General features: G+C 43.0%; 1 protein-coding gene across 1 annotated transcript in view; it reads left to right on the forward strand.

The window, feature by feature from the left end:
- LY86 (lymphocyte antigen 86) overlaps nt 1–20511 on the forward strand; it is a 63598-nt gene that overhangs the window by 38637 nt on the left and 4450 nt on the right. The window contains exon 5 of the mRNA XM_012804224.2: nt 13694–13728. Within this exon, the coding sequence (XP_012659678.1) occupies nt 13694–13728 (35 nt within the window). The remainder of the gene's footprint in view (nt 1–13693; nt 13729–20511) is intronic.

The raw sequence follows: 20511 nt of genomic DNA on the forward strand, positions 1-20511 counted from the left end.
TGAGACCCACTCCCCCCTCCCCGAGTCCTGTCTTGGGATCAGACAAGTTCTCTCTAGCCCCTTTCAGTCTCTGACTGGTCAAGCATTTGATACATCTTGGTGTCAATTCTCAGTGAGGTCCATTTGTTCATGGAGTTTCCTAGAGTAGCCCATGACAAGAGGATGAGAGTGAAACAATAAGTTAAATATAGCCAACATTTGATTGTAGGACTTACGGTTGAGCATCAAAGTCAAATGTCAACCTGGAAAGTAGGAACAAGCATTACTATGACATGCTGCCCTCAAATAAAAAATGAGGAGAAATCACTCAAAGGCAGCTCACATTTTGGCCATCTAGAATATTTGTGAAGGGCCATGGAGAAGACAGATTCTAAACTGGAATTGAGTCTAGAGATTTGAGTCAAGACTCAGATTAAGACCATAGAGCAAATTGGATTAACACATGATTTTTCACTCATGGTAACAAGAGAAATATCAACTGTCAAACCTGGTTCTGAAACCTCTATGAGTTTTCACCAGGGTAGGCCAACCCAGGCAAAGTGGCATTGATTTCATAACACTAATTGAGTAATTGACTTGCAAAAATAATTTGTTTACTCTTTCATAGATTGATTTGTGGATATCAGTTGTACCCAACCAATTGCCAAAATCACCTGAGATTAAAGTAAAGGTTTAGGGAAGTTAAACACTTACACTGTTTGTATATGTGTATATGCTTATGTGTGCACACTGGGTATGTGTAATCATAAACTAGGGGATATATAGGTCAAGGGCTCTTCTTTGAGACCTTGGCAGATGTGATTCACATGGTGCAACACTGTGAAAAGCTAAGAGAACTTGATTCCATGCTCATGTCAATATCTTAAAAAGGTACAGAGGACAATGTGCCTATAACAACTACTGTCTCATGGAGCACCTGTTCCGGCATGAGCCACTTTTCGGTACAAGCAAACTCTCTTGTGAAATACATATGATACATATAGACATACCTCACTTCATAAAATATGTAAGCTACAGAAAAAAAGATAGGTTAGGACTTGACTTTAAACACATTAATTATCAAAGCTTGTAATTAAAAGAAATATTACAATGACACCTTTTGCAAACTGAAGAATCCTTTAGTTGAGAAAATAACTGGTCCCTGGTTTGTCTTTGTGTAAATTTCAACTTTCCTACTCTGTTTGTCAAAAGTGGGGAATACATCATAATTAGATGAATTTCAATATACAACAGTAGATCCCCTGAGAAGTATATTTAAAATCTGGCAGCACATTGCCCACAAGGCAGATATCCCTGACTGCAGCTGAGGAATTCTTTGACTACTCACTGATTTACATGTACAAATAAGTCAACAGTATGGTCACAGTGGGTGCCCATGACTACCCATCCTTTTTTCCTTTTCATTATCCAGGGTGTTTCTTTTTGGTCCTTGTTGACGCTAGACACCTGCATTTGGCAATCCTCTTAGCATTATTAACTGCAGAGACTTCTCAATTTCACTGTCTACATCTATTCAAAATGCAGTCTTAAGAGTTTTGTTAAGATTGGCAACTCTGACTCCATCAGCTAGATCTCTATCGTTCCCTCTATTTCTGCTTTGATGTGCTCCTTTCACATCACAGGGAGTTTAGGAGAAACAATGGGAATGCAATCTGCTTATTATCTACATCCAGAAAAATTCCCACAGTACTTTCTGCAAAATGCCTATACCTTCCTTTGCTGTGGTAGAAGCCAGGGCAAAACCACCTTCCAAGCAGATGCTACCTTGAAGAATATTAATTTATGCTGACTGCCTGACAACTTCTATAAAATGTGCCCCAAGCAAAGGCACCACTACTGCCAGCTTCATGTTTTCGTTGTTTCGTTTTAACTACACACACATTAACAGATGCAAGCCTTGGAAATTCAGCCATTGATTTCATATATAACAGCAGAAGAATAAGCAGCTTAACTGAAGGCTCAATTTTAAAATGTAGTTGTTTCCCTGAACCTGCAGAGAATACATGCCAAGACCCCCAGAGGAGGTCTGAAATGGAGGACAGTACTGAACCCTCCCTATAATACCTTTCCCCTATACATACATACCTGTGATGAAGTTAAATTTATACATTAAGCACACTGATAAATTAACAATAACCAGTAATGGAGGAGGGGTAAGATGGCCGACAGGTACCAGCCTCTGACACAAACTCCGGTCCAGAGGGAAGGATAAAGTCCAGAAAATATCCAACAAAGTTGAAGACTGGGAGCCCAGCTGAGAGAGAGAGATATCTGCAGGACACCTCTGCTGAGGCAAGCTGCGACTCCTAGAAAGCAATCTACAGGTACATAATTCATCCCAAAGGAAAAGTGTCTGTCTCCTCCCCCAAGAAGTTGTGCTTTTCCTTTGTTTTCTCTTCATCTGCTCCTGTAAGTCTCCTACAGGTGATTGATAAACGGAGGACCTATTATCTCACTCCATGGGTGAGAGCTACAGACAGTGGGGTCTATTCCCCTACAGGGACCCTGCTGAGACTCTGAACACCCTCTCCCAGGCAGAAAAGTGGAACTAATGTTCTTACTGACATTTTGAATTACCAGTCCACCTTTTCTCCCTTGCCTGTAGAGACAGTGAGAGGAAACCCAAGAGCAACCTCCCCCCACCCCTGCGGGACCAAGCCCCTGTCCTGGCCCTGCAGCTGGAGAACTGCTTGAGCCAGGCATTCCTGCGGAACACTGATCCAGCCAGCCAGTGCATCCCCCTCACCGCTGCTTGCCAGTTTCTGTCCCTGCTCCCTGCAGGCTGCGCTGAGGACTGATCCGGCAAGCCAGCCCATCCCCAAGGCAGCTGCATGCCCGTTACTGTTCCCACTCCTCAGGGGCTCCCCGGCAGCCCGCACCAAGGACTCATCCACCCAACCAGTGTCGCCCACACAGTTACCTGCAGGTTGCTGTCCCCACTCCTGGAGGGCTCCGCGGCAGGCATGTGCCAAGGACTGATCCAGCCAGCCAGCATGTCCCCCATGAGGCTACCTGCCGGTTGCTGTCCCTGTTCCTCATAGGCTTCCCAGTGGTGCACCAAGGACTGATCCAGCCAGCTAGGGCATAGCGCAGCTGCCTGCCAGTTGCTGTCCTCCTCCCCGGGGGTTGCCCAGAAGCCCACACCAAGGGATGATCCACCCAGCCAGTGCTTCTCCCACAGCTGCCTGCATGTTGCTGTCCCCACTCCCAGGGACTCCCCAGCCGCCCAAACTGAGGACTGATCCAGCCAGCCAGCACGTTCCCTGTTCCCCACGAGGCTGCCTGCCAGTTGCTCCTTGGCTCCCCGGGGCAGCGCACCTAGTACTGATCGAGCCACCACTTGTCCAGCACTCCAGGCCAGGTACCCAAGATCTGAGAGAGGACAGTCAGTTGAGAGGGAACCACACTGGAGTGGTGATACCCCAAGGCAAAGAGCAGCAGCCAGAGCAGCAGGAACAACAAAGCTCACACTCCCGAGGCTTTTCCCAGCAGACACGCCCTGTCTCTCTGAACAACCGAAGGAAGCTGGCATCACCTCCTGTGGCAGCCACTGGTAGAACAGTTCAAGGACGGTCTTCAAGTGGTGCAAATTCAGCATGAGGCAGAATCAGTGGAAAAACTCTGGTAACCAGAACAACCAGAGTAGATCAACTCCCCCAAGGAAGGATGGGGCAGATGCAATTGAAGATCCCTTCCATAAACAGATGGCTGATACGTCAGAAATTGAATTCAGAATCTAGATAGCAAATAAGATTAACAGAAGGGAGGAAAGGAGGGAATTAGAATTTCAAATTATTCAAAAGCTGTCTCAAGAATTCAATAACTTCAAAGATAAAATTACCAAAGATTACGAGACACTGAGGCAAGAGGTTGCAGCCCTTAAAGATCTGAAAAGTATGGAAGAATCCCTTGGTAACAGAATGGACTAGGCAGAAGAAAGGATCTCTGACACTGAAGACAAAGCTTTTGAATGTGACCGAACACTCAAAGATGAAGAGAAATGGAGAGCAAAAACATATCAGTCGCTCAGAGAGTTCTGGGATAATTCGAAGAAAACTAATATTCACCCTATAGAAATCCCTGAAGGCAATGAAGTTGCTTCACAAAACACAGAGGCTCTTCTTCATGAAATTATGAAAGAGAAGTTTCCAGACATGCCAAGAGATTCTGAAATTCAGATAGCAGACAGTTTCAGAACCCCAACACAACTCAACCCGAACAAGATGTCCTTGAGGCACATCAACTTCACTAAAGTTAATATGAAAGAGAAAATTCTGAAAGCAGCTAGATGTAAGAAAACCTTAATCTACAAGGGGAAGAATATTAGAATGACTACAGATCTCTCTGCTGAAATCTTTCAGGCTAGAAGATGGTAGTCATCGACTTTCAATCTCCTAAAACAAAATAACTTTCAACCCAGAATCCTGTATCCAGCTAAGCTGAGTTTCATTTATGATGGAGAAATTAAATAACTTAATAACATACACATGTTGAGGAAATTTGCCATAACTAAACCAACCCTCCAGGATATTCTCAGACCTGTCCTCCATAATGATCAGTACAACCCTCCACCTCATAAATAAACTCACTCAGAAAATTTTGATCAATTTCCAATTTCCACAGTGGCAAAAGAGTTAAAGATATCCACTGGTCTTTTGAAAAACTCGATACCCAAAATTATACCAGGCTTATAAATATTTTAAATCAATGTGAATGGCTTAAATTGCCCTCTAAAGAGGCACAGGTGGGCTGATTGGATACAAAAACTCAGGCCAGATATCTGCTGCATATAAGAATCTCATCTTTATAAATCTCAACTTTAAAAGACAAATATAGACTCAGGGTGAAGGGATGGTCATCTATATTCCAGGCAAATGGAAAACAGAAAAAAGCAGGTGTTGCAATTTTATTTGCAGATACAATAGGCTTTAAGTCAACAAAAGTAAGCAAGGATAAGGATGGCCACTTTATATGTGTTAAAGGTAATACTCAATACGATGAGATTTCAATTATCAATATTTATGCACCCAACCAGAATGTGCCTCAATTTATAAGAGACACTCTAACAGGCATGAGCAACTTGATTACTCCCAGCTCCATATAGTTGGGGATTTTAATACTCCTTTAGCAGTGTTGGATAGATCCTCCAAAAAGAAGCTTAGCAAAGAAATTTTGGATTTAAAATTAACCATTCAGCATTTGGATTTAATGAACATCTATAGAACATTTCATCCTAATAAATCTGAATATACATTTTTCTCATCAACCCATGGAACATACTCCAAAATCCACCACTTCTTAGGTCACAAGTCTAACCTCAGTAAATTTAAAAGAATAGAAATTATTCCTTGCATCTTCTGAGACCACCATGGAATAAAAGTTGAAGTTAGTAACAACAGGAACCTGCAGACCCATACAAAAACATGGAAGCTAAATAACCTTATGCTCAATGATAGGTGGGTCAGAGATGAGATCAAGAAGGAAATTACCAAAATTTTAGGACAAAATAATGAAGATACCAGTTATCAGAACCTCTGGGATACTACAAATGCAGTCCTAAGAGGGAAACTTATAGCACTGTAAGCCTTCCTCAAGAAAATGGAGAGAGAGGAAGTTAACAACTTAATGGGACATCTCAAGCAACTAGAAAAGGAAGAACACTCCAATCAGAAACCCAGCAGAAGAAAAGAAATAACCAAAATTAGAGCAGAATTAAATGAAACTGAAAACAAAAAGATTATACAACAGATCAATAAATCAAAAAGTTGGTTTTTTGAAAAGGTCAATAAAATAGATAAAACTTTGGCCAACCTAACCAAGAAAAAAGAATAAAATCTCTAATTTCATCAATCAGAAATGGTAAAGATGAAATAACAACAGACCCCTCCGAAATTCAAAAAGTCCTTCATGAATACTATGAGAAACTTTATTCCCAGAAATATGAAAATCTGAAGGAAATCAACCAATACTTGGAAGCATGCCACTTCCCAAGACTGAGTCAGAATCAAGTGGAAATTTTGAACAGGCCTATATCAAGTTCTGAAATAGCATCAGCTATACAAAATCTCCCTAAAAAGAAAAGCCCAGGACCAGATGGCTTCATGTCAGAATTCTACCAAACTTTTAAAGAGGAACTAGTACCTATACTACTTAACCTTTTCCAAAATATAGAAAAAGTAGGAATACTACTCAACACATTCTATGAAGCAAACATCACCTTGATCCCCAAACCAGGAAAAGACCCAACAAGACAAGAAAATTATAGACCAATATCACTAATTAATATTGTCGTGAAAATATTCAACAAGATCCTAATAAACAGAATCCAGCAACACATCAAACAAATTATACACCACTATCAAGTGGGTTTTATCCCAGGATCTCAACGTTGGTTTCAACATACATAAATCTATAAACATAATTCATCACATAAACAAATTAAAAAACAAAGACCATATGATTCTCTCAATTGATGCAGAAAAGGCTTTTGATAATATCCAGCATCCCTGCATGATCAGAACACTCAAGAAAATTGGCATAGAAGGAACATTTCTCAAACTGATAGAGGCCATCTACAGCAAACCCATAGCCAATATTATATTGAATGAAGCTAAATTGAAATCATTTCCACCGAAATCAGGAACCAGGCAAGGTTGTTCATTGTCTCCATTGCTCTTTAACATTGTAATGAAAGTTCTAGCCATCTCAATTAGAGAAGAAAAGGCAATCAAGGGTATCCACATAGGATCAGAAGAGATCGAACTTTCGCTCTTCACAGATGATATGATTGTATACCTGGAAAACACCAGGGATTCTACTAAAAAACTTTTAGAAGTGATCAAGGAATACAGCTGCGTCTCAGGTTACAAAATTACACCCAAAAGTCGGTAGCCTTTATATATACCAACAATAGTCAAGCTGAAAAAATAGTCAAGAACTCTATTCCGTTTACAGTAGTGCCAAAGAAGATGAAATATTTGGGAGTTTACCTAACAAAGGACATGAAAGATCTCTATAAAGAGAACTATGAAACTCTAAGAAAAGAAATAGCTGAAAATGTTAACAAATGGAAAAACATACCATGCTCATGGCTGGGAAAAATTAACATTGTTAAAATGTCCATACTACCTAAAGCAATATATAATTTTAATGCAATCCCTATTAAAGGTCCATTGTCATACTTTAAAGATCTTGAAAAAATAATACTTTGTTTTATATGGAATCAGAAAAAACCTTGAATAGCCAAGACATTACTCAGAAATAAAAACAAAGCAGGAGGAATCACTCTACTAGACATCAGACTATACTATAAATCAATAGTGATCAAAACAGCGTGGTATTGGCAGAAAAACAGAGAGGTAGATGTATGAAACAGAATAGAGAACCAAGAGATGAACCCAGCTACTTAACCACTATACGATCTTTGACAAGCCAATTAAAAACATTGAGTGGGGAAAAGATTCCCTATTTAACAAATGGTGCTGGACGAACTGGCTGGTGACCTGCAGAAGACTGAAACTGGACCCACACCTTTCACCACTAACTAAAATAGACTCTCACTGGATTAAAGATTTAAATTTAAGACATGAAACTACTAAAATACTAGAAGAAAGTGTAGGGAAAATTCTTGATGAAATCAGCCTGGGTGAATATTTTATGAGGAGGACCCCCCCCCAGGCAATTGAAGCAACATCAAAAATACACTATGGGGACCTCATCAAATTAAAAACCTTATGCACAGCGAAGAACACAGTAAGTAATGCAAGCAGACAGCCCTCAGAATGGGAGAAGATATTTGCGGGTTATGTCTCCAACAAAGGTTTAATAACCAGAACCCACAGAAAACTCAAACGTATTAGCAAGATGAGAACAAGTGATCCCATCTCAGGGTGGGCAAGGGACTTGAAGAGAAACTTCTCTGAAGAAGACAAGTACATGGCCTACAGATATATGAAAAAATGCTCATCATCCTTAATCATCAGAGAAATGCAAATTAAAACTACTTTGAGATATCATCTAACACCAGTAAGATTAGCCCATATTACAAAATCCCAAAATCACAGATGTTGGTGTGGTTGTGAAGAAAAGGGAACGCTTCTGTACTGCTGGTGGGATTGCAAACTAATACGTCCCTTTTGGAAAGTCATCTGGAGAACACTTAGAGAACTAAATATAGATCTACCATTTGATCCTATAATTCCTCTGCTGGGAAGGAGGAAGAACAAAATCACACTACAATAAATATATTTGTACCAGAATGTTCATTGCAGCCCAATTTATAATTGCTGGGTATATGTACACCGTACAATACTATGCAGCCATAAAGAAAGATGGAGACTTTACCTTCTTCATGTTTACATGGATGGAGCTGGAAAATATTCTTCTTAGCAAAGTATCTCAAGAACGGAAGAAAAAGTATCCAATGTACTCAGCCCTACTATGAAACGAATTTATAGCTACCATAGGAAAACTATAACCCAATTTTAGCCCAAGAATATGGGGAAAGGGGAGAGGGAGGGGAGGATGACTGGTGGGATCACACCTATGATTTATCCTATAAGGGTACATGTGAATCTTTCTAAAAGTAGAATATAAATGTCTTAACACAACAACTAAGAAAATGACATGAAGGCTATGCTAACCAATTGGATGAAAGTATTTCAAATTGTATATAAAACAACACACTGTACCCCATGAGAGTATTAATGTACACAGCTATGATTCATTAAAAAATAAATAAAAAATAACCAGTAATAAAATGGAACAATTATAACAAAGTTCTGTAACAAAAATTATATGAGTGTGAGCTTGCGCACTCTCACGCACTCACTCTTTCTCTCTCTCTCAAAATACTATAACACGGTGGCACCTGTGGCTCCATGCGTAGGGTGCTGGCCCCATATACTGAGGGTGGCAGATTCGAACCAGGCCCCAGCCAAACTGCAACAAAAAAATAGCCAGGCATTCTGGCAGGTGCCTGTAAGTCCCAGCTACTTGGAAGGCTGAAGCAAAAGAATAGCCTAAGCCCAGGAGTTGGAAGTTGCTGTGAGCAGTGACAGCACAGCACTCCACAGAGGACAATAAAGTGAGACTCTGTCTCTAAAAAAAAACTATAACATTTGTGGGCCATGGTTGCCTACAGGTAACTGAAATTGTGGAAAATGAAGCTGTGTATCAGATGGGATTACTGTATGTCCTTTCTGGGGTACTCCCTCTGATCCACCTGCCTGCTCACCTTGATTTCCAAGGCCATTTAGAACCCCTACTTCTGTAAGCGTCTTTGCAAGCTGAAGGCTTTCTGACCCTGCACTTCATTCTCAGCCTTTCCCAATTCCAGTTTCCCATCCTGCCCTTCAGCCACTGCCGATAGTGCCACTGACAAAGTGGCTTAGATGGGAACTCGTGCATCTTGATTCCTCTTCCAGTGGATGACTTAATGGACCTATGAAGTCATGGTTTACTGTCACCTGGGAAATTGCACGATTTCTCCCACCATCACTATACTTGCTACAGGCAGCATGTTACCAAAACCAATATTGTTCTTAAAGAGTTTCCTGCTCCCTGCCTCATTACACCACTGCTTGGTCCAGTAGTTCTCGACGTGGAGCATGCATCAGTGTCAACTGGAGCATATGCTCAACCACAGATGGCTGCACTCACCTTCCAGTTTCTAATTCACTGCATCTGGAGAGGAGTCTGAGAATGTACATTTCTGGCAAGTCCCCAAGTGAGGTCGATGGTTCTGGTCCAAGGACCACACTTTGAGAACCACTAGCCTGGTGGATAAGCACAGGGTTGGAATCCAGACCTGCAGGCAGACCTACCTAGAGCTGAACCTTTACTGCCTCTTACTTTACTTAGCACTATGTGACCTCAAGCAAATTACTTAATCTCTATGAGCTTCAATTTCTTCACCTGTACAATAAGAAAAATAAAGTAACCTCACAGGATTATCATGAGGATAAAATGGGATAATGTACACCAAGCCCTTAGACTGGTGCTTGGCCCACAGTAAGCACTCCAGAAGTGGTCAGTGGTAGCTACTATATACAGCTGACAATGGATTTCTGAGCTTCTCAAGTCATCATGAATCTCAGAGTGGAAGTCTGCATTTTAGCAAAGCATCTAGAGAGGAAGAGGAGCCTTTGAGACTTAAAAGTTTAAAACTTGTTTCCTCAGGACCAGCAGGGAGATGCCTTTGGTGAAAGCCTGCCTATTCCCTGGGAGTTGACAATGTGGAGTCTCCCTGCCTATACTCTGGGGGTTGACAACGTAGAGACTTTCTGCCTATTTTCTGGGGGTTGACACGTGGAGTGTCCCCGCCTATTCTCTGGAGGTTGACAACGTGGAGTCTCCCCGCCTATTCTCTGGAGGTTGACAACGTAGAGTCTTTCTGCCTATACCCTGGGGGTTGACAACATAGAGTCTTTCTGCCTATTCTTTGGGAGGTGACACGTGGAGTCTCCCTGCCTATTCTCTGGAGGTTGACAACGTGGAGTCTCCCTGCCTATACTCTGGGGGTTGACAATGTAGAGTCTTCCTGCCTATACTCTGGGGGGTGACAACGGAGAGTCTTTCTGCCTATACTCTGGGGGTTGACAACATAGAGTCTCCCTGGCCCTCTTGCTCCCCTAGGGAGAGAGTGTTATTTACATTTCTCAAGGAATTGGAAATTTAAAGCCCCATCGTCTGGCCTCCAGCCCTTTTTTGTTTTTGTGTTTTATTCTTTAGCTATAGACTTCAAGCAGCCAATGGATCTCCTCCTTCTTATGATTACCAGGCAGCGGCTACTGCTGCAAACTCATGCAGAATCAACAAAAGCAATAGTTTACTTATGGCATTAGCAGAAAACTCATGAACTTCAAGAAAGAGAACTAGAAGCAATGGCCACCTTGGAGAGGGGACCAGCAGTGATGAAGCAAAAGAGCACTCCTGTTTGCTGAGCGAAGTGAGAGGATACATGTTGGCTATTAAGGACTCTGATAGCTCTCCATCCTCAAATCAAGGGTGTTTTTAAACGAGCCAATGATCTGTTAAAACTGTCCTTTGACATCAGTCAATTCTTTATGTTAGTTGACCTGAGCACGTAAGACTAATATTGACCTAGGAAAGAAGCAATTCTAATTTTCTAAGACAATATAAACCTTTATACAAATTCTTGCCTTGTTATGGAATTTCGCAAATCCACATCAGTGACACACATATTTGTGTAATAATTGTTTTTCTTTTTGGTATTTTAATTTCAGTCTTTAATTGACAAATAATAATTGTACATATTCATGGAGTATGTAATGATCAGATCAGGGTAATTAGCATACCCATCATCTCAAACATTTATCATTTCTTTGTGCTAGGGCTAACACTTTCTTGAGAAAAACAGAAATAACTGCAATTACTGAATCCTCCCGCTTTAGCAGTTTACTGTAAAAAGTAGTCAGCCATTCGCAGTGCACAGCATCACTGAGGTTGGGTTGATCTATGCTGGAGCCAGTCGGGCTTGGTTCCAAGATGGAGTCTGCATCCAGGTCAACTCCATATGACTCCAGCTCTTCTTGGACTAGCAGGTCCCCAAAGCATGTTCTTTTCATGTCACAGTTGCAAACAATTCACCCTCCAGAGAAGGGAGAAGCCTGCAGTAGGTATATTTTCTTCACTGGCATACTCACCCTTCAAAGGTCTTGGGAAGAATAGTTTTGAAGTCCAGGCAGGCTCAACTGGGTTCTCTGTTCTGGGTATCTCAAGGCTAAAAACAAGATGGCAATTGAACTAGGCCCTGGAAGAGAAGCCACTCCCAAGTTCATTCAGATTGCTGACAAAATTCAGCTCTTTGTAACTGAGACTGAGGTTCCTATTACCTTGTGGGCAGCCAGCTGGGGTCACTCTCAGCTTCCAGAGACTGCTCTCAGGTCCTTACAGATGACCCCTCCAACTCTAAGGCTAGGAAGACTGCAGCAAAATCTCATCATGTCATCATTTAAGAAGCTAGTTAAGAAAGCCAACTCTTGGCTCCCCAGTCTTATCCCAGGGTCACCAGTATTTGTGTTTAACAAATTAAGCACCTTGAGGGCTCCAAGGTGGATGGACCCTGGAGCCCCCAGTTGGAGAAACAGCCCTGTGATGTCTTTTTAATGTTCCCATCAAATGGTTCTTTCCTAGGCCCCAGGTTTCTGAAGGTCAAGTCAATTTATTCTCTTTCCTACAATTTACAAGTTGTATTTTGAGTGTTATAGTGTTTGTCCATAGAAATCCAAGGATAGGTTGGGGATGGGGGACTTAAATTCTCTTTGCTTAGCTGCCAGAAGTTATGTGTCCCTCAGAGGAAACCTGGGCAGCAAAGACAAAGAAGCCACGTAGGAGGAATGAAGCTGAAGGCAATGAATGAAACTGTCCCCTTCTAGGCTCCCTCATCAGTGACATTTGTTGGCACTGTCCAGCCAGAGGACCCTGTGGCTACCAAGCCTCGGCAGCATGGCTGGACCAAAGTAAGATGCATTCTATGTGTAGAATGCACACCAGATTGTGAAGTCTTCATCCAAAAAGAAAAGAAAGTATGAAGAAAAAGAATGTAAATATCTCATTAATGCTTTTTACATTGTTTCTATGTTGAATAAGCTATATTTTTAATAACTAGATAAAACAAAGTGAATTATTAAATTCATTTCTCTTGTTTCCTTTCTCTGTTTTGGAATGTGGTTACTAGAAAATTTATAATTGCACACCCGGCTCATATTATAATATCATTAGTCAATGTTAATCTAGAATTACACTGTCCAATATGGGAGGCAGCAGCCACATGTAGCTATTTAAAGCATTTGGATTTAAGTTAAGTTAAACATTTTATTCACCAGTGGCACCAGACACATAGCAGCTATTGTGTTCGATGGTGTGGATACAGGGCATTCTCATTCTGCAGAAAGTTCTGTGGGACAGATCTGACCTAGGAGTTTCTAAGCTGCTCTAAATTTTTTTCTTACACGCTTCCGAAACTCATTTGTTTTGCTATGCTATGTTACGTTTATGTTTGTTTATGTTAGAAATTCTACTCTCTGGCTCAGCCCTAAACCCAAGTGATTTCTTTCCTGCTCGAATCCCAGAATGTGTCTGTATCATGCTTCTGAAGGGCGCTTTGTGGGCAGCGCAAATACAAACAAGCTGCCACTCTTGGCTCTTTTCAAACTGACCACTTGGATCCCCCTTTCTTAATCTAAGACTATTATATTAGTTTCCTTTGACATTATAAGAAATTACGAACGACTTAGAAATTTATTTATGTCAATGCTAATTTACTTTCTAACAGTCTGAATGTCAGAAATCTAGAATCAACATGTGAGTAGGGCTGCGTACCTCCTGGAGGCTCAGGGAAGAATCTGCTTCCTCTCCTTTGCAGTTCCCAGAGGCTGCAGCCTCCCTTAGCTCGTGGCCGCATCACTCCACTCTGCTTGCATCTTCAGGACTCTCCTGAAGGATCCTTGTGATTACAGTGGTACCACCCAGGTAATCAGCATAATCTCCCCATCATTAATTAATTCTTAATTAACTGCATATGTGAAGGCTGTGTGAGGGGACATGACATAGTGACAGTTCCTGGGCCTTATGATGTAGACATCATGGATTTCTAGGGCCACCACTAGCTTATACATGGCCTTGGGACACATTAGAAAAAGACGCACCATCTGCCAGGAAATATTCCTAGTTTGGGGTTCCCCTTCAAGGACTTGGGGGTAAATAGTGCATTGGGGCAGGGTGCCAGGAAGAGGGGGAGAGGTGGGGAGAACCAGGAAGTGAAAAGGCATTGGGGGGGGATGATTCCCAGCCTGGGGAGCTAGGGCCCCATCCTGCTGCAACCCTAGGGGAACTACAACATGTGTCTCAGAGTTGTCCTCGAGGTCGGAAGGTTGTGGCATTGATGTACAGACCCAGTCTTTCTCGGTTGAGAACTTCCCCACGGAAGTTAACAGCCCTGCGTTTCCCAGTTGCCCTATGTGGAAACTGAAGCAGAGTAGTGTGCAGTAATGGCAGACTCCCGACATGGGGTGGCTGATGCCACCACAGCTACAGGGATTTCTCTAGGGGCTGAGGGGATGTGGCATCAGACACCAAATGCATCTGCCAGTGGGACCCAGCACATAGTCCTGGGCTGTAAGGCCTGGCCCACTGGGGCCCTGCTGGATCTCTGCCCCATTCTGTGCACTGTATATGGCCTCACAGGGTCCCTCTGAGCCTACAGTGTGAATAGGGAACAGGGCCTACAGTGCTGAGGCTCTGGAGTTCTTCCTCCAGGAGAGAAGTAAGGAACTTGGAGGCTCTAGTTCTAGATAACAGGTGTATAGCCTGGAAGCTTAAGCAGCTGCCAAATTAACACACACTGAAATATAATTTTTTAAAATTATATACAAAATTATAATCAGGTCTGGGCTTAGCCTGGAGCTTACCCTACCTTCACGGCTGGAATCCATGAAAACCTTAATGAAACCTCAAGCCTTTAGGGCCCCAGGGATCTATCTGTGGCCATGTTCATCTTGAAGGCAGTGGTCTCCACACGTAGGCAAGTTCATTATTACTTTAAATACTTTAAGTGTTCTAACCAACAAGTTCCCCATCTTATAAGAAAAAGGAAACACCACACCCTGGATGGAGGATCAGAGACTAAAGACAGCAGAGCTGCAGGTGGGAGCTGATCTGGTTCTCTCAGGAAACATCCAGAAGTAGGGAGGAAGGAAGACTGAATTTAGAGCTCACTAAAATAAAGCAAGCCTCCCCCTCCCCCTCAGAGATGATGCTCTAGGTGGGCCTGGGGCACCCCCCTTTTCTCTGTGGTCCTCCCTGCACTATAGGCCTTCCCATACTCCACTTCCTCCCACTTTGCTCATCCTCTGCAGGGCAGAGTGAGGCCCCCCCCACCCAGGTCAACACCTCCTCCCTTCATGCAGATGTCTCTAACACACCCCCATTTCCTTTCCTGTGTGTGTGTGTGTGTACCAGCAGTGTGATGAATGGATCATATGGTAGTTCTACTTTTAAAATTTTGAGGAAACTCCATACTGTTCTCCATAGTGACTGTGCCAATTTACCTCCCCACCAACAGTATGCAAGGGTTCCCAGTTCTCACAGAATTATTCACAGTACTCAAAATGTGAAAACAGAATTGACAGATGAATGGGTAAAGAAAATGTGGTACAGACACAATGGAATATGATTTGGCCTCAAAAGAAAAAAAAAGAAAATTCTGCCATGTGTGGCACCATGGATGAACCTGGAGTACGTTGGCCTACGTGAAATAAGGCAGCAAATACTGTGTGATCTCGCTTATGTGTGGAATCTAAAAAAAACTTGAGCTCCTTATAAGAGAGAGTAGATGGATGGTTACCAAAAGCTGGAGAGTGGGAGGAAAGGGAAGATGTGGTCAAAAGGTCAAAAGGAGACCCAGTGTACTGCCTGGTGGCTATAGTTAACAATAATGTACTGCGTACCTGAAATTTGCTGAGAGAATGTATGTCACTCCTCACCACACACAGTAACGAGCTGAGATAATAGACGTGCTAGCCTCAAACACACAGAAATGTTATTTGTCAACCACTCCTCCATCTAACTGGGGAAATACTGGCTCCTCCCCCTCACCCCACTGGGCTCAGCAAGTAGACAAAGGGCTCAAAATGCCAAGTAAATGAATAAGTGATCATTTTTTGAAAAGTCTTTGTTCTGGAATTACGAATTGGCCTGGTCATCATAAATTGCAACTCTCAGTATTTTTATGCTGTCAAGAGCCCTAATTATGTTTAAATTTTGAAGACAATTTTAGAATAAATTTGAAGGATTGGAGCAAATTCCAATGAGATCCCAGCGAGGTCTAGGAAATGGGCAGAGTGTCCCTAACAGGCTCCTTCATGCCAGCAGAAGGCAGCCCAGGTCCCCACTTCATGTCACCCAACAGCCCTGGGACCTTTTATTTCCACAATTTAAAAACCAGTTCCTCTCTAAAAAGACAGTAAGTGACAGCCACCCAAAGATCTGGGTCAAAAAATTTAAAAAGCCAGTATTTAGCATATTCAGAAATGACTTTCTGTGTTCAAAACCAGGGAGGCGAATTGTTTCAACCCACTGCACATTAAAAATTGATAACGATTTCAAACCAAGGAAAGGAAGGAGTGAGTACAAAACGCTGGGGCTCTTTTTATAGTACTTGTGTGTGAGAATGTTAATTAAAGGACTCTCAGACTCAGAAAGGATCTGAGAAAGGAAGGAGTGAGAATTTAATTTTAGGTGTTGTTTCATCAGTTTAACACACACGCGGAAAAAAGACAGCTTCATGAATTCCTTGAAGCTAGTCTCAAGAACTTCATGAGCCCCCAGAAAGCCCCCATTGAAACTGTAAAGTATAAAAGATAAATTTAACGAAAACTTTTCACCCCAGTAAGGAACCTGTTAATAGTGAAGGCTACAAATTAACAAATCTTGGGGCATTAAATGAGCATAACAAAAAGTTAGCTACCCTTCAAAGGGTGTTCTTTAAAGAGTCACACTCACCCATTTTTTGAAACAGAAGTTTAGAACTGAGCAATTGTGCGCAAAGAGGTTCCAAAGCCCAGTCTCCTCACGTATTTCAACCTGCACCAAGGGAATGGCCGTTCCACTACTCAGCTGGGGGAACAATAATACAGCTAAGAACTATTGTGTCTCCCCTTTCTGAGGATCCCATTCTGCTCAGTGACAAGGAGACAAGTCCTCTGAGTCCTCTTAGTGCCCTGCAGGGAGGTGTTCTCATTTCTATTTTGCAAGCACAGAAGCTGAGTGGCAGGATGGTTAAGCAAATGCTAGTGAGTAGGAAAGCTGGGGCTCAAACCCGAGTCTTATGCTTCCTAGGTCACATCGTTTGCACTTTGCCACCAGAGAGCCATCTATAAAAGCATAAAGCTGGTATAAAACACCCACAAGGGAACTCCACCAGACCAGATAGGAACTGGCACACCCGGTCCTCATTCCTAGACTCTGCCCCGTAGCCTGCTGTGCCTCATGCGACATCGGTGCTCTCGGCTTGCTTACGCCTGCAGCCATCACATCCTTGGGATGCAAGCAGTAGAAGCCCATTCCAGCCAATAAATGCAAAGAGAATTTCTTGAAAGGCTATCTAGGAGTCACAGAATCCTTGAGAAGGCTGGAACACCAGGCAGAAAGTTGGCAGCTCCAGAGACTGATGAACTCAAATTCTGTTCTTCCCAGAACAGCTGGGGCTGGGGTTTCTCTGTCCCTCTGCTCTGATTGTCCTGGCTTGGGCCAGAGAGTATCCACTGGGGAAAAGATAATTGCCTACAAAAAAATAATGTACCAGAAGGTTGGCCACTGACTGCACCCCTCCTGAGAGCACCGTTCACACAGATTAGGATATGAAGGGTGTGCTCTCGGGTGTGCAAATCACTGGCACCACACATGCACCCCAGGTAGGCCCTCTCTGGTGATAGTGCCCATGTATACCACTCAGAGACACTGGGTAGGAAGAAGGGCTAAGATCCAAGCCCAGAGAGTCTGACCCTGGGGTCTGTGCTCTTAGCCACAATGCTTATCACATGCTAACTTCCGGGTGCTGGGGAATCACAGAGGAGGAGTGATCATCTGAGGAGCTGGCCAAGGTGTCATCTTTCTTACTTGCCTCAGTATGGGCATGGATAGGCCACCCAGCACCATGATGCCTCAGTTCTTTCATCTCCTTACCTCCAACAACCATTTCCATCTTTTCACCTCAACCACCACCATCTCCCATGTCAATCCAGGATGTTCTCGTGGCCTGTGAAAGGGCATTGCTTCTGAAACCTCAACATCAAGCCTCTTGCCCTCCAGTTTCCTTGTGTTCTTCCAGATTGCCAGTTCTAGGAGCTTAATGATAACAACAGAAACTCTATTTAGCTGACCCCATCACTGTTTGTACTACCAACCACACCCTCCTGTGTTCACCTTCTTCCTTAATCCCCTCCAAGTCCATGGCCAATATTATTGTGAACTTTTCCTTGCATCTATCCAGATAGCTTTGCCTTTCTCTATTTACCCTTCCCATCAGCAAAACTCCAACCCAATTATTGACCGTCTCTATTGCTACATCAGAACTACTGAATGTTACTGAAGAAATGTGTATCTGAGCTGACTAGAGCATCTTTAAATTCTTGCCACCAACCTCAAAAAAAAAGCACTCAACACTGCCTAGAAATACTTCTATGTTTGTCAAGTGAATTTCTTCCCCACTGTCTATGGTAAATATTGTGGGTATTATTTTGCTACTTGACCCAGCACAGGGCTTCACTGTCCACATCCCTCTACCTGTCTGCTATGACCTTCACTGGGAAAGCAAAGCCATCAGACAGAAGCCATTGGCCTGCACTTAAGCTCTCTCTGCTCTTTTTTTCTCTCCTACAACAAAGGGAGTAATTTCTGTGTTCCTCTCCAAGGCAAATGCCTTCCTCCCCACCTTCTGAAACTTTCCATGCCTTCATTTATTCCCTCATCTTCATTTTCCCTCTTTCTTTCTACAAGATCATTCCCTTCCTATGATAGATATTGTTCAGTGTCTCCATCCTAGACAAAGAAGCAAACCACTCTTAGCATCACACTCTCCTTCAGTTATCATTTCTGTGCTCTTCCCACACACACACAGCAAAATGTTCCTTTGTTCCGCCGCCACATCTCTCTTGAACCCAGCCCCTTTGGGTTCTTACCCCTCTGTTCTTACCCCTCCAATGTTCTTATCAGGGTCACTCAATGGCCTCCATAGTGCCCAGTCCACTGCACACATTTGTCCTTTTCTAACTCAAACTCTCAGGAGCAGCATCCAACCCAGCTGCTCACAATCCTGGCTTCTTTGATCCCACTCTCTGGGCACCCTCCGCTATTCCTACCAATCCTTCTTGGCTTCATTGGCTTGCTTCTTCTCCTAGACCCAAATTCTGAATGCTGGAGGGGGTCAGGAGTGATTCTAGCCCTGTCCTCTTCTCTGTCTATGAATTGTCTCCCCCTGGGGGAGGCCCCATCCTGTCCCGTGGCTTTATTACCTTCTAATGACTTCTGTTAAGGACTCTCAATATTCACAGCCCTATCCCTACATCTTCCCAAACTACCAGGTTTTTATATCCAACTTCTTCCAAGGACCCCTAGGAACAATCCCCTAGCAGTAGAACTCTTTAATCATCACACACAAAAAAACACATGCCCTCCCCATGCCCACCTACTTACCCAGATGCTCAACCCCAAAACCTCCCTGGCCCTCACTCTATAGCAAGTGCTGGCCTCCCAGCACTGCCATGACCCCTTCAGTATTTCTCTGTCTCCACCCCTACCCACTCATCACTCACCTCAGCCCTGGACAGCCTACACTCTGGGCCTCTCCCCACCCATTCCCCACATGACACAATGCCTCTACAAAACATAAATTAGCTATCTTCACTTGATGTTTTAACACCTTTCCCATTGCCATGAATGAAATCCAAACTCCTGGTCATGTTCTTAGGGTCCTGGAATGTCTGTCACCCCAATGTGGTCCTTCTCATTCACTGAGCATCAGCAGAACCAACTCCCTCCACCCTTCCTTCCAATTTCCCAAACTCTTTCTACATCTGAGCCTCTGTCTTTATGCTGTTGTCTTGGGATGCTCTTCTTCCAGCTCTTTAAAGCAGTGGTTCTTAACCTTCCTAATGCCACGACACTTTAATACAGTTCCTCATGTTGTGGTGACCACCAACCATAAAATTATTTTCATTGCTACTTCATAACTGTAATTTTGCTACTGTTATGAATCACGATATAAATATCTGATATGCAGGATGGTCTTAGGTGATCCCTGCGAAAGGGTCATTCGACCCCCAAAGGGGTTGCAACCCACAGGTTGAGAACCACTGCTTTAAAGACTTGGTTCATTCTTTTCCTTCAGGGATGGACTCAAATATCACCTACCAACAAAAACCTCCCCTGGCCAACTCCCTTGTGAAACATGCTGTCTCTCGGTTCCTAGGGTTAGCCAGTATTTGGGACTGTTTCCTAGATGTTGTTCTGAGTGCTTTACATTGATTAACTCTTAATTCCTCACAACACTGTGAATTGGGCACTGTTACTGTCATTGTCCCACCCATCTTAAAAAGAAGGAAACTGAACCTGAAGAGTTAATGACTATCCAGGGTCAAATACCTGTAGGTGTAGTCTGAGGATTTCACCCTGTGCAGCCTGGCTCCCGCCTGGCCCCTTAACCAGCACACTCCACCCAACTCTCACATTGCCTGCATGGCTCCTTCTAGCATTTTTTTGCAATCTGGGTTTTATCTTGTTTATTTATTCCTGTATTGCCAGTCTCCTCATTAGAATATAAGTAACATGTGGGCACAGACTTTTTTTTCATTGCTGCACCCCAGGGGCTGCCACATGGTAGGTGGGCCACTAATATTTGTTGTATGAATGAATAAATGAACAAGTGAAGAATGGTAAGTCTGGATCAGGAAATGAAAGCATTTCTATCAATGGCTACTCCTATTTTAGTGT

Source organism: Otolemur garnettii, unplaced genomic scaffold, assembly GCF_000181295.1.
Source record: "Otolemur garnettii isolate 467f Iridium unplaced genomic scaffold, OtoGar3 scaffold00026, whole genome shotgun sequence".
NCBI lineage: Eukaryota > Metazoa > Chordata > Mammalia > Primates > Galagidae > Otolemur > Otolemur garnettii.